General features: G+C 27.2%; 7 protein-coding genes across 8 annotated transcripts; 3 read left to right on the top strand and 4 right to left on the bottom strand.

Annotated features, from left to right (window-relative positions):
* Positions 1-904: 904 nt before the first annotated feature.
* LOC129611714 (heparan-alpha-glucosaminide N-acetyltransferase) lies at positions 905-2,890 on the bottom strand. The gene has a single exon (XM_055525000.1). The coding sequence runs from the start codon at positions 2,619-2,621 to the stop codon at positions 933-935; it is 1,689 nt and encodes a 562-aa protein (XP_055380975.1). The 5' UTR covers positions 2,622-2,890; the 3' UTR covers positions 905-932.
* On the bottom strand, positions 2,885-5,488 carry LOC129611715 (putative OPA3-like protein CG13603). 2 transcript variants are annotated; one of them, XM_055525002.1, is made up of 4 exons: positions 5,020-5,488; positions 4,817-4,959; positions 3,558-3,704; positions 2,885-3,490 (listed from the first exon to the last, which is right to left on the bottom strand). In XM_055525002.1, the coding sequence occupies exons 1-4, from the start codon at positions 5,328-5,330 to the stop codon at positions 3,444-3,446; spliced, it is 648 nt and encodes a 215-aa protein (XP_055380977.1). In that variant the 5' UTR covers positions 5,331-5,488; the 3' UTR covers positions 2,885-3,443. The 2 variants fall into 2 exon arrangements, with proteins under 2 accessions (XP_055380977.1, XP_055380976.1); XM_055525001.1 differs by having other exon boundaries at positions 2,885-3,704.
* A 374-nt stretch (positions 5,489-5,862) lies between these two features.
* Positions 5,863-6,527, top strand: LOC129612019 (uncharacterized). Its single transcript, XM_055525460.1, has 2 exons — positions 5,863-6,172; positions 6,235-6,527. Exons 1-2 carry the CDS (start codon positions 6,004-6,006, stop codon positions 6,525-6,527), a joined length of 462 nt encoding a protein of 153 aa, XP_055381435.1. The 5' UTR covers positions 5,863-6,003.
* A 44-nt stretch (positions 6,528-6,571) lies between these two features.
* LOC129612021 (uncharacterized) lies at positions 6,572-7,186 on the top strand. The gene is made up of 2 exons (XM_055525461.1): positions 6,572-6,718; positions 6,885-7,186. The coding sequence occupies exons 1-2, from the start codon at positions 6,572-6,574 to the stop codon at positions 7,053-7,055; spliced, it is 318 nt and encodes a 105-aa protein (XP_055381436.1). The 3' UTR covers positions 7,056-7,186.
* A 606-nt stretch (positions 7,187-7,792) lies between these two features.
* Positions 7,793-9,374, bottom strand: LOC129612045 (uncharacterized). Its single transcript, XM_055525490.1, has 3 exons — positions 9,060-9,374; positions 8,886-8,994; positions 7,793-8,810 (listed from the first exon to the last, which is right to left on the bottom strand). The coding sequence occupies exons 1-3, from the start codon at positions 9,069-9,071 to the stop codon at positions 8,062-8,064; spliced, it is 870 nt and encodes a 289-aa protein (XP_055381465.1). The 5' UTR covers positions 9,072-9,374; the 3' UTR covers positions 7,793-8,061.
* An 833-nt stretch (positions 9,375-10,207) lies between these two features.
* LOC129612049 (exosome complex component RRP46) lies at positions 10,208-11,189 on the top strand. Its single transcript, XM_055525493.1, has 4 exons — positions 10,208-10,401; positions 10,456-10,532; positions 10,590-10,748; positions 10,806-11,189. Exons 1-4 carry the CDS (start codon positions 10,290-10,292, stop codon positions 11,148-11,150), a joined length of 693 nt encoding a protein of 230 aa, XP_055381468.1. The 5' UTR covers positions 10,208-10,289; the 3' UTR covers positions 11,151-11,189.
* Positions 11,190-11,615: 426 nt separating this feature from the next.
* LOC129612050 (uncharacterized) lies at positions 11,616-12,411 on the bottom strand. Its single transcript, XM_055525494.1, has one exon. It carries the CDS (start codon positions 12,189-12,191, stop codon positions 11,688-11,690), a length of 504 nt encoding a protein of 167 aa, XP_055381469.1. The 5' UTR covers positions 12,192-12,411; the 3' UTR covers positions 11,616-11,687.
* Positions 12,412-12,884: the final 473 nt, after the last annotated feature.

The raw sequence follows: 12,884 nt of genomic DNA, 5'->3' as shown, positions 1-12,884 counted from the left end.
GATTTTAGGGAATGATATATTAGATTAGCTTTTTAAACACCTCCATAACTAGTATGGTTATTCCCATATCAGTATAGGTACTTTACAGGTGATTGTAAAACGTTACTCATGCATATTTTTGTTTTAAAAAAATTTGTTAAGATTTATTGCACATGATATAGTGTTATAAGTTTACAAGATAACTCATAGTTATACCCAAAAAAAAAGTATTTTAAAAATCAAAAGGGTATCAACAAGTTATGTACATATATTTTTGTGGGGTATATTTCTCTGATACAAATTGCATTAAACCTCTTTATTTACTTAGAACTCCTTTATGCACATAATGTAGATGCGTTTCCAAAAATTATTAATATTCTAAACTGGTTTGTTATCTACAAAACAAATAAATTTTAAAACCCTTCACATGACAATTATGATTTATTGAAAGTTCCTGTATATGTATACATAAATATGTATGTACGTAACATTAATGCAGTTATTACATAACAATAAAAATTGTATCATTAAGCAATAAACTTTTATTGGGATGTAAAATAAAGACAAATGGTAAAATATGCGAATAAAGTGAATTTAAGATATATATATTAAAACCTATTCATATCTCCGTAATAAGTTTTTTAATGATATTAGTACCAAATTTAAAATTATTATGAATTTACGTATGTATGTATGTATATGTATTGACATACGTATGAATGTATGTCATGGACAATAACGCAATGGAAAAAGTTATAAAATTTTACGTTAATTTTTATAAAGTGAAATTTATAAAAGCAATTCACGCTACTTATAGGAATATGTTGTATGGTTTGATAACACATTGTTATGATTACTCAAGTCGAATTTTGAAAAAGTGATTGACTCTTTTTGTAATTAAAAGCCAAGACTACATATATTTGTATATACATATGTATATATATTTATATTTATTAAATATTATAAAAAATGTTCTTTTTATATAAATAACAGGATATTAATAACCATAATGTCGTATTCCATAAAGCTTCCAACGCCAAAATAAAGTGAGTGTTCATTAAACCAATTTTCCAATGCCATGGTAGCATTTTATGTAATACAGAGTGACCGACATATAATATTATTGAATTCATTCCAGCTTGCAAAAATGGAAAGCCTTTCCAAAACTCCTTTTCGTCTATGACAACATGTAAAAGCAATAAAACAAAGAACGCCATCGCAGATGTTATCATTACAAATGAAAGGGACCATAAGTTTTTGTTAATGGGTATTGCACCATCCTCCTTGCTAAAAAAGCACAAACTTCCTCCGATAATCACCAATATTACAGACCAAATAATCATACGACTACACTTTGCCTTAAAGTTACTGTAGATTCGAAATATAGTGCCACATTGTATACCCAAAAAAACTTGAACTATACTCATAAGACATCCAAAAAGCCCTTCTGGATCAAAATTTTTAGAATTATAGAGTTTTTTAGCCGTTGAATGTTGATAAATATGATTTCTTCCTAATATCAATTCGTCTATATATCCAATTGCTCCTCCGGTACAATTAAAATTTACCGCGTAGTCATGTATGCCACCAGGCCCGAGATAACCTTGTGGACAATTCGGAATTTTCAATCCAAAAATTATCGTTAAATAAATTATAATTAAAATCAAACAAAGTAATAATGATTCTCGCATCACTATTAAATCACTGATATAAAATGCAAACCGTCCTTGAGAAATACTAATATTACTTTTTGAAAAAAGTAAATAAAAGGAAGCACATACAAAATATGATATACCAAAGCGCTGAAGTACGCCCATTATTCTTAAATTTTCTAATGATGGTCCAAACATTGAGTTTAAACACAATCCAATTAAAAATAGCTTAACGGACCTAACGAAAATATGTTTCAGTAATTTCATCTTTGAAATAGAACGATTAAGTTGACTATGAATAGAAAAAGGGATTGCAACTCCCATAATCCATAAAAACCAAGGGAAAACTACATCTGCAACGTGAAGACCATTCCAAGGAGCATGTTCAATCCAAAAGTAATGGCCACCGCCACTGTTTACGAAAATCATTAAGGTTATTACAAATCCTCTAAATACATCTAAACTTAACAATCTTTTTTTTTTATTTTTTCCATCATCAGTTGTTTGAATATTTTCTGCATTACAAAATCTATTCTTTATATATTTGTTCCAAGTCCAAATAAGCAACTTGTAACATAATGCAATTAATAAAGTTACTAATAATAATGTAACAATTGGCATATGCACATTAACAGGTTCCTTATCAACAATAACTGAACAATTTTTATTAGCTAACACTGATAAATTATATACGCCAAATTCTCCTAAATAGGATTCGATATCGCAGATTGAATTTGTTTCGTTATCAAAAACGTATTTGCCTTGATCCTTATCAAAAATTTTGAAATTAATTGATCTAGATCCATCTAATATAATTTGTTTATCATAACGAAGTTTTTGATAAGCACACATATAACAATCTTCATATCGATAATATATCAAAACGGGTTTGGAAGTCTCATTTAACAAGTTAATATAAGATTCATCTACCCCCAGCAGGGTCATGTCAAAATTTCTCCATTTAGACTCCGTGTACTCGATCCAGTTCATTTTAGATAATTTAGTAAAAATTTACAAAGAAAAAATATAATTATGTTTTATTTGTAAATTTAAATTCTACTTCATACTTTTATACTACAAAACAAATTGACTAATCTTATTGAATTTTTAGACAACACTATTTATTTACTTCTTTTGTTTATGATAACAACAGCTGAAATATAAATGATTTCTTCAATTTTTATTAGTGTTGCCATGCTACGCGATTAACGGAATATACAAAATTCCGAAATTCGGAATATTTTTCAATTCAATTGTGTTGTTTTACTTTTAAACATTAAAAAATATGAAGATTTCGGTTTTCAAATTTTCTGTTTTAAGCTTTTTAAATTAGTATAATGCGAATGCAAAAGAACTATAGTTAACAATATTATCAAGCCCTTAAACAATAATTGGTACAAAATATATATAATAAATTCCTACTATGCCAACCATTTCTTATCGGTTATTTAGACAAAAACCGGGAGAGGAACCGCATTTTTTAGGTATTAAGTACGTGTAACTTGAAAGAATGAATTTCTAAAACCAAAACTTAATTTAAAATAATTTAGAATTTGTAGTTATTGCATAAACTATTAATTTTCGAGTACGTCCTTATATTATTTCAATTTGCAACAATTTCTCTTAAAATAAAAAAAAACTTAATGTTAAATATTATAAAGTTAACTAAAGCACAAATGTGTGTAATAATAAATTTAAAAAAGACAACTTTTATTCGCTAAAGTTACACACTAATCTTCTATTTAATTCACTATGTAAGATTCCCAAGACGATTTTTTGAAATGACTTTCCCGACTGATGTGAATTTCAAGATTACTCATCGGTTTTTAATGCGGTTACGTGATTCTTGGCTGGTGTCGCTGTATATTTCAGTTTCAATAAAATTTAATGCTCTATATAAATAACCATATTTAGGATCGTAATTACCAGTATGAGACTTAAATGTGTTTTTCGATTTAATTTCAGCATTGTTCTGGTATTCATCATCTTCCACAGTTGATTCTAACAAATTTTTGTTTTTATGAATTCCCTTTTCTGATTGTATGGATTTCCATCTGAACAACACTCTTGAATCTAAAAATAATCGAATAAAACTTGGAAATAAATTGATATGATTATGTGCAATATATAAGAATTTTGTAATACTCTCTACCTGTTGTCTTTTTCAATTTTTCAAAGTTTCTATGTAGGTCTTTATATACTATGAATATACATGTGTGCGAATAATTAATAATTAACGCTTAATGGAAAATATTAAACGAAAAATTTTAACAAATGATTTTAAATTTGTTATAAATTAATTTTGCATTCACATACATAGGTACTCTTATAATTTTATTAAGTATTTAATGTAATTAATGGTAATATGAATAGAAATAATTTTGTAAAATGAATGGATATTTTTCCATATCTCTATTTTCTCGACAATATTGAAAATGAAGAAAAACTTCTTTTAATTCCATAAAATAGACTTTTTAGCTATATTTTTCGTGCAAAACATACACACTTTATCAAACCTGATTTCCTTTTCCCAATTTAGCACAAAAGCTTCCATTAAAAGGAAAGCAATTCATTTTTGGTTATAGATTTTGTTGCAAACAGATGTTTTTCTATGAATTTTTTGCAAGAAAACCGGATTTGATATGGCATATATGTACATAAATAATGACTTTTCAAGCCAAATTAAGTTTTCCATCATTTCAGAGATTTTAGAAATATAATAAATCTTTAAAAAGTAATTTTCCGATTTATCGATTGATTGTAATATGAAACAAAATGATCAAAATGTTTTGGACAGTACAAAAAATTCAAAGCAAATTCTTTTGTTCAAAACAATATTTATTGCGTTAACACGTAAAACCATTGTATAATTGCTTTATATATGTATAAAAATTGTATTTAAAGCATATTTTTCAAAAATAGGCAATATATACGCCGTGTGTAAAGTAGATAAGTTTCATTTGTGTTTTTTTACTAGTAAACAAATAAAAAACATTTATTGTTACATACAATCTTTGATTTTGCTCTACTCACGACTTATACGGTCGCCTTGAGATAATGAGGGACTGGTTGGCTACTCACTTATATCGGGTTTATTTAGCTATTTATATATACAAAAAACTTATTACATAATTGTATTATATCCTAAACTACTTTATATTATATTTTCTTGATCTTTCACTTACCAAGAGCTGCTAAGCTACGGTTTAATTCTCTTATTTGTGCATCTTGCCTTTCTATTTTAAATGCTAACTCAGACAAAGTTTGTTTAAGAAGTCTTTTTTCTTCTAGAGTTTGTTCTTCTTTTTTTGCTTCTTTGCTACTTTGTCTAAAATTGTAAATATCATTGATTTAATATAATTTTGATTTAAATAATTATGAAATATACCTCATGTATTCAAAAATAAGTAAACCGGCACCTATAGTAAATATTATGAATTCTCCTAATAAATTAGCTCCCAATTCTATAGCCATAGCTTCAGTTAATTGTGGAACCTTAACTGGTTTACCTAAATTCATAGCCCACATCTTAGTCTTGACTTCGACCCAGTTGTAAAATTGGGCCGGTGGCATGCACACATATTTGCTAAAAAATGGTGTCTTTTTCGCTCTATCTTTAATAATATTTGCTAGCGGTTTACTTATTTGTTTTATAGCTAAAACACCAAGTTTTGCGGCCGGGAACGCTCCAACAACCATATTTAAATTTTGGTGATATATTTACTGACTAGTATTAGTGCAATTATAGTTAAAGGATTTTCGCAGAATATTTGCGAAAAATTTCTTTTTTATTTCATACTGTTACTACCCCTTGCAATATTTCCAATTTATCAGTAAATTATTAATATACTTGTCATTTAATTGATCATATGTTTCCAAAATAAAATTAAGGTTGTCATTAATTTGTCAAAAATTTGAATGTTGGTAAATGTTGACAAATTTTTGTTCTTTTCAGGGTTGAAACGAAAATGATTTGTTAACATTTTGATCGTATAAATAGACCTTAAAACTAGGCTTATATTGGCAGTATAAAAAATAGTTTTTGTCCAAAATTGAAAAACAGCTGACTTGTCCCTTGAGGCAAATTGTATTTTCGTGTTAAATTAGATAATTAATTGTTTTGTGGAAATAAAAAATTTGTTTGTCATTGTTGTCACTATCTTTGAATAATGCTTAACAACATAATGTTGAAGTTTCGTTCTTAACTTAATTTGTTATCAACTTTGGGTAAAACATAAGTCAACATTTTTTGATATTCGTCATTTAAAGTCAAGAAGAAAGTTTCAATCTGAAAAACATAAAATAAACTTTTTGATGATTCGGAGATAAATGGGATCGAATAAAATTGTCCCCAACTCAAGTATTTGGAAACATGAACACGGACCCTTGGCGTATCAATAAAGAACCAAATAAAACAATTAACTCATTATCTTCAAATTCATTATCATTAGAATTCGAAGACAATTTTACCCCAAGTGAAGAATTTCAGATTGAATGCACAAATATTCTTCCAGACTCGAAAAAATATTTAGAATCGTTAGGTAAAATTTGTAATTTGAAATTAAATTTTTCGTATAACTACGTTAGTTTTTTATAATTTTAGAGAAAAAGTTAAAAAAATTAAGAAGTGATCCAAGGATTTTAGAGCAATTAGCTCAAAAAAGAGAGGAGTGTTTAAATAATTTAATAAACAACTCTTTGAATTTAGATAGTAATGTAGAGTTTGATACCCCAATTGGAGGAGATTCTGCTGTTTATGATATTTATCGTCATTTATACCCCACACAACCTATTACAATTGGTGAAACAGTTCACATTTTAAAATACGATCAATTGCAAGAAGAAAAAAACGCAGATATTGACGTTGAAAACTCTAGTGAAACTGCGAGCAGATAAATTTATTTTTTGAATTTCAATATACATTTTTTTTTTGAAATTGAATGGATTCAGAATTTGGAAGAGCTTTTTTGTTTTTAACAAATTTAGCATGGAAATGTAGAATTACTTTACCAGTATTGGTAACAGCTGTTTTTATGGTAATGGATATACGTTTGCAAATTGAAATCAACATTCAGGCAGGTCACTTGGTAAGAAAAATAATGAGAATTGATAAAAGAATTTTAAAGAAATAATTTTTCTCAAATTAGATCTCTTCATTATTAGTAAAAGAAATAATTTAGTTTCGTAGATTTTTATTAATTTTATCTTATACAAAGTGTTAAAATTTTACTTAAATTTTTTCTTACATAATAGGCTGCAGATGCTAATGGAATAGAGGAAGAGTCAAATGCTAGTGATGATAGTTGGGAAACACTTGATTCAGGAGATGAAGACGAAGAAGATTATGAAGACGATGGCGACACTGACGAAGACACCCGAAATGAGGATTTAAAAGGCACCAACAATGCAAGCATATCTGCCTAAATTAATTTGGTTTAATTGTCTAAATTTGAATATATATATATACATTTAACTTTTTTGTTCAACTTGTAATGTACATATGTATATGAAAATAGTTTTGTTTTATTAAAAGTTAATTTAAATCATTACCCAAATTTATCTATTTGCTTTACACACATAGTACAGATCCGTACACCCAACTCTTTTTTTACACGGTGGATACGTTTCAACCAAATCCGTGTAAAAAAGACATACTACTCGTATTAATATTGAGGATGTGTTCTACAATTTTAAAAACACGTGTAAGATCAAAAAAAGAGTTTTAGATTGACCTAAAAACCGTGCAAAAAAGTATAATATTAAAATTATAATATATTATAAAATTATATAATAATATTAAATTATAATGAAAAAAAACATATACATATATAATGTATATTAATATTAAAAACAAGAACAAAATACAGTTCAAACATATTAATATTATATTTACGCAATAATATTATGTACCTTTTTGTTGTAAGTAAATCCAAACAGAAATTATATTGGCACTAAAACTTAAATATTTTTTTCTTCGACACGCTTTTAAATACAATTATATTTACATTCTTAATGATAACGCAATTTTGAAAAACAGACAAATATAAAGTGCGAGTAAAAAAATTCTGGAAATTTTCGTTTATATTTTTTTTTAACTGGGTGTACAAACATTTTTTGGAACATCGTGTTAGAATAAATAATTCGTGTAAAAAAGTATTTTTTGCTTTTTGTGGACCGTGTTATTTCAAAATCCTGTAAAAAAGACTGTGTAGAAAGAAATTTGGGTGTGTATAATTGATATTTGAGACATTTAAGGTAGGTAACCTACTTGCATGTTAAATGGGATTTTAAATTTAGGAGTCATAAAATTTACGGAATATACCTGAAATTTATTGAAAAAAGTTTTTTTTAATAAGTTAAGAAGTAGGTACATACATATATTTTCCATTGTTGGATTTGTATAACTAGTAAAAAAATAAATATCAAATTTTTAAATTTTTGTATTAAGTCCATATAATTTGATTAATTGCGGATTACGTTTTTTACAAAGAGGACATTTCTTATTAGTTTTCAATGCCAAGACTATACATTTATTACAAAATATATGACCACAAATTGTACTTGTAGGAATATTCTTAACCGCTGACTCTAAACAAATCGGACACTGAGCTTCAATGTTTTCTACGCCTGTATCATATTTTGACTTCGCCTTTTTTACTTCTAACACATTTTTATGTCTACTTTTTTCTTTTATTGAATAATTTTTTGATGGTCGCATGGTTTTGCTAGCTCTTATGGGCGTAGAAAGATCAATAATTGGAATTAATGGTTCTGATATTCCCACGAATATTACGTCATCGTCTTTGATTGTGTCTCGAGTGCTAGATGGGACATTTAAACTATCTGTGCCTTCCGTGCATATTACGCTGTCTTCATTTTCATTTAACTGAAGAGACCCATTTTCATTTAACTGAAGGGATACATTTCTATTTAACTGAAGAGGTACATTTTCATTTAACTGAGGAGATACATTTTCATTTGACTGAAGAGGTACATTTTCATTTAACTGAGGAGATACATTTTCATTTGACTGAGATACATTTTTTTTTAACTGAAGAGATCCATTTTCACTTAATTGAAGGGATCCATTTCCAATTACCTGAAGAGATACATTTTCATTTAACCGAAGAGACACGTTTTCGCAAAAACTTTCTATATCATTTCTTAAATTTTGTAGATCTGCAATATATAAATATGCATATGTAAAAGATATTTTCAAAATTTCAAAATTTTTTAAAACAGCATGAAATATACCTTCAGCCTCAGTGTCTCTTTGTGCGTCTTCATTTAAATATCCATATTCAGAAATTATAGCATTACACTCAAGTAATAAATTTTCCAGCTCATCGTTGTCCAAGGATGGCTGAAATAGAATTTGTAGAGGATTTGTTAAACAATATCTATGTATGTAACTATATTAAAATTTACTTTCGAATCCATTTCCCTCGTCTGATTTAATTTGATTGTAATTTTGTTATTTGTGCAAATAAATTATGAGTATATGAAATTATAGTTTATAGAAGTTATAAAAAACTACTAAAATAAAAATGTTCAAATACTTCAATTCACTATAGGCGCCAATGTTGGAGAAACATGACGAAACTTTATTGACGTTCCGTTGTTTTTTCTTTATTATATTTTAATTTTTTCTACTTCTTTTTTTTTATCCTGTTTGTTTCGTAAATTTTTGAAAGTTTAAGCAAATTTTATTTAACCCTGGATTGCACATTTCAGTAGTTTTAAAACAATGCTTAGCATAATTTTAATTCATTCTGGCAAAATTTTATTCTCATACCGCCTTTTTAAAATTTTTCTTTCCGGAATGATCCTGATATTATGAATTTTACAGAGTTTTGTTTGCTAGAGAGTTCCGTCGTAAGGGTACTTTTTTTGTTAAATAAAAGAATTATATGCAATTTATTACTTATTGCTAATTGTTATTTGTTCCACATTTCTCTAAAATTTGTTATTTTTCTCTAAAATTTGATCACCTTTAAATTTGTGAAAAGTAAACGATTTAAAAATATAGTACTTTTTTATAATTTATGATGTCAAAATATCGAGACATTCAGTAGCGGACGCTATGACAACCGTAGAAATTAGAAAAATTTTACGTTAACTAATACGTAGAATTCAAAGAATAATAAGTAAAAGTAGAATTAATAATTATATAGATCTGAAAAACATGGCATTACTACCTAATATTACTTATAACTGTTTATTTTAGTTACCTAAATCATTTTTATACGAAAGTATTAAAAGGGATTTTTATAAGCTGATAGAATATTGTATTGTGCACTAGTTTCTCAGTCCAATCAACGAAACTGAAATGTGCGAACTGTGAAATTTGTTGTAAATTCTGTGAAATTTTTTTCTATTGCTGAGGTTGTTTCGCTGTATCCCTTCGCATGGCTTCTTATTATAACATTTATAAGTAAATATGTATAAGTTGGATTCTTCTGAATATTTCGAAATTTAAAAAGAATAGCAATTTCTAGTAAAACAAATTTTTTAAATGCTGGCAACGCCGCACCAATTGCTTGTCAAACATTGTTCTGTTTACTTACATATAACAAAACATTTCTTTAATGTGGTTTGTAAATAAATTTTAGATTATCTAAAAACATTAATATATCAAATACAAAACTAATACTAAGCATGAAAATTGAAAATAGTAGCACAGATTCTGGATTTGAATTAAAATTAAGACCTCTGCAATGTGAGCTGAAACCATTGACACGGGCTGATGGGTCAGCGTTTTTATCACAAGGTTTTATTTTAAATAATTAAAAAAGCTTTCAAACAATATTTTTTTTGACCTTAGGAGAGACAACTGTTTTAGCTTCTATGTATGGTCCGATTGAAGCCAGACAGCATAATACTAAAGTAGACAAAGCTACGGTAATAAGAAATTTATGAAAAGGAAATAGGATTTTAATAAATACTAATAAATTTAAGGTTGATGTTACATTTCGACCTAAAATTGGTCTGCCGGGTGTTAAAGATAGGTTTAGAGAATCAATTGTAAAGAGTATTTGTGAAACAGCTATTCTCACTACATTGCATCCTCGGACAGCTATAACTATACAAATTCAAGAATTAGATGACCGCTGCGGGGTGATTTTAATAAATTTTTTCAAAAAACGAAATTATTTTATGTGCTTTCCTTTCTAGATAGAAGCGTGTGCAGTAAATGCAGCTTGTTTATCGTTGATTATTGGTGGAATTGATATGAAATTTACTATCGCTGCTTTACATTGTATAATTGATAAAAATGAAGTTTTGCTTTTAGATCCCGATCAAAAGCAAGCTTCGGGAGCACTTGCGAGTTTTACCTTTGTTTTTGACAGCATACATAAAAATTTGATAGCTGCTAATACCTATGGGAAATTTAGTTTGCGGCAATATAACGATGCCCAACTTATGTGTAAAGCAGCAAGTGAGTACTTGTTTAAGTTTTATGTCGATATTATTAAAAAATCATTGTCATATAAAATGGAAGCATCAGAAGAATTATAACATGTATACTAGAATCAAATAAATTTTATATAAATTATAAACCAATATAAAATTGCACATTTATTTAATAAGAAAAATTTTAATTGTTATAGGTATTCGTACAATTTTGAATAAAATCAAATTTGCAAGATTTTTATATTAGACAATACCTTTCTACATATGTATGTACATACATATGTATATTTGATTTATGAAATTAATACAACCTGGCCTAGTTTCATAATTCATAAAGCAATCGCTTTAAACTTGAAAAATGTGCTCGTGTGTGTGTATAGAAGATTCGCAGAAAGTACAAGGTCGTGAAAATACCAAAACTGGTATAGTTTGTCTATGTATTGAGCAATAAAAAAAAGCCATGAACTTTTTTTTTTTAAATTTTGTAATGGCTAACTAGGTCAAAAATTAAACAAATAAGAATTTCATCTTCATTAATTAAAATTTCCATAAAAAAGAAACATTAGCATATTTGAATTAAAAAATAACAAATTCTTTATTACCTACAATATTTTATACATAACGTTTTAATACTAAAAATTTTTACTCGCTATTAAAGTGTGCCGACGAATCTAATATAGCGGGTTTTATGAAAGATCCATTCTCGTTTAGATTTGTTCTTGAAGAGTTGTACATGTATTTCGATTTTCCTAGAGCAACCGCTTCTACTAATGGCTTGAATATTCCTTTTATGCTGTTGTAATCAGGAATGTCTAACTCTTCGTGAGCAATGTCAATCGTCTCTTCTAAGTTTTTCAGTTTTTCGTTCACCATGTTGACAAATTTATCCATTTTGTCAATGTTGCTGCACATATCATCAAAATGTGGTCCAAATTCCTTAATTTGCACAACATCATTTTCGACAACATTGTTAGAATCGTTTGCTATTTTTGTTAGCAAAGATTCAAACTCTTCCAACCTCTCTGTCATAATAGCAATTGTTTCTTCAAGTGGCAAAATATTTTCTTGTAAATCAGCTTCAAATCCAAACATCTTTAAATAGTCAGATTGCTCAATACTTGCCTCCATTTCGTTTGTATTTTCCATTCTATACGTTAATCAAGGTCAATGTCTAAAATATTGACAAATATTGTATTTCGAAATATAAAATGACTTCTTTATAAAAAATATAATTTTCCTTTGTTAAAATAAAGAAAAACTTATTTGATTGGCTTCTGATTCTTTTTATTAATTTAAATTTAATAAATTTTTTTAACACAAATTATTCCTACTTGTTGCACTAGCAAATTTTTGATGGTCAACTGTTTGCAAATGCACTCATACGTTAGCATTGATTTTATTAAATATTTATTAGCGTTGTTTTTAAAATGTTTATAAACAAAAACTATCTTGTGTTTCCAATTGGTAAAAATTTTAACTTTTATTTTTTTTTGACAAAAGCGTATTGAAGATAAATAAGATAAAAATTTACAAGATAAAGATTTAAAAAAGTAACGGATTAAACGACTTTAAACAAATTTTCATCAAATCATGATCAATTCGCGATAATCTAAGGTAATATATATATACATATATCAAATATAACATCCAAACAAAATCCAAACTCTATTTACACATCAAATACCGTAATAAAATTGTTTGTTAAATTTTTCATATAACGAAAATAACATTAAACATTATAAATAAAATTAATTTTGCTTCATTTTGGCCAGTCAAATTTATATATGACGTGTAAATGAATCTTGATATTTCACAGCGACAGACCTGGATGTCGAGGTT

This window comes from Condylostylus longicornis, unplaced genomic scaffold (genome assembly GCF_029603195.1).
Source record: "Condylostylus longicornis isolate FDR11 unplaced genomic scaffold, ASM2960319v2 ptg000055l, whole genome shotgun sequence".
Classification (NCBI taxonomy): domain Eukaryota; kingdom Metazoa; phylum Arthropoda; class Insecta; order Diptera; family Dolichopodidae; genus Condylostylus; species Condylostylus longicornis.
Note: the sequence above shows the minus strand (reverse complement) of the source record. Positions and strands in the feature narration are given on the sequence as shown.

What these genes read in the sequence shown, in the direction of transcription:
- LOC129611714 (XM_055525000.1), bottom strand. Translation starts at nt 2,621, where the DNA reads ATGAACTGGATCGAGTACACGGAGTCTAAATGGAGAAATTTTGACATG.
- LOC129612049 (XM_055525493.1), top strand. Translation starts at nt 10,290, where the DNA reads ATGAAAATTGAAAATAGTAGCACAGATTCTGGATTTGAATTAAAATTA. An exon ending in GTCAGCGTTTTTATCACAAG is followed by an intron (nt 10,402 to 10,455) that starts GTTTTATTTTAA and finishes TTTTGACCTTAG; the next exon opens with GAGAGACAACTGTTTTAGCT. An exon ending in AATTAGATGACCGCTGCGGG is followed by an intron (nt 10,749 to 10,805) that starts GTGATTTTAATA and finishes TTTCCTTTCTAG; the next exon opens with ATAGAAGCGTGTGCAGTAAA.
- LOC129611715 (XM_055525001.1), bottom strand. Translation starts at nt 5,330, where the DNA reads ATGGTTGTTGGAGCGTTCCCGGCCGCAAAACTTGGTGTTTTAGCTATA. An exon ending in CTTATTTTTGAATACATGAG is followed by an intron (nt 4,960 to 5,019) that starts GTATATTTCATA and finishes TTACAATTTTAG; the next exon opens with ACAAAGTAGCAAAGAAGCAA. An exon ending in CCGTAGCTTAGCAGCTCTTG is followed by an intron (nt 3,705 to 4,816) that starts GTAAGTGAAAGA and finishes GATTATTTTTAG; the next exon opens with ATTCAAGAGTGTTGTTCAGA.
- LOC129612021 (XM_055525461.1), top strand. Translation starts at nt 6,572, where the DNA reads ATGGATTCAGAATTTGGAAGAGCTTTTTTGTTTTTAACAAATTTAGCA. An exon ending in ACATTCAGGCAGGTCACTTG is followed by an intron (nt 6,719 to 6,884) that starts GTAAGAAAAATA and finishes CTTACATAATAG; the next exon opens with GCTGCAGATGCTAATGGAAT.
- LOC129612050 (XM_055525494.1), bottom strand. Translation starts at nt 12,191, where the DNA reads ATGGAAAATACAAACGAAATGGAGGCAAGTATTGAGCAATCTGACTAT.
- LOC129612045 (XM_055525490.1), bottom strand. An exon ending in AAGAGACACTGAGGCTGAAG is followed by an intron (nt 8,811 to 8,885) that starts GTATATTTCATG and finishes TATATATTGCAG; the next exon opens with ATCTACAAAATTTAAGAAAT.
- LOC129612019 (XM_055525460.1), top strand. Translation starts at nt 6,004, where the DNA reads ATGAACACGGACCCTTGGCGTATCAATAAAGAACCAAATAAAACAATT. An exon ending in AAAATATTTAGAATCGTTAG is followed by an intron (nt 6,173 to 6,234) that starts GTAAAATTTGTA and finishes TTATAATTTTAG; the next exon opens with AGAAAAAGTTAAAAAAATTA.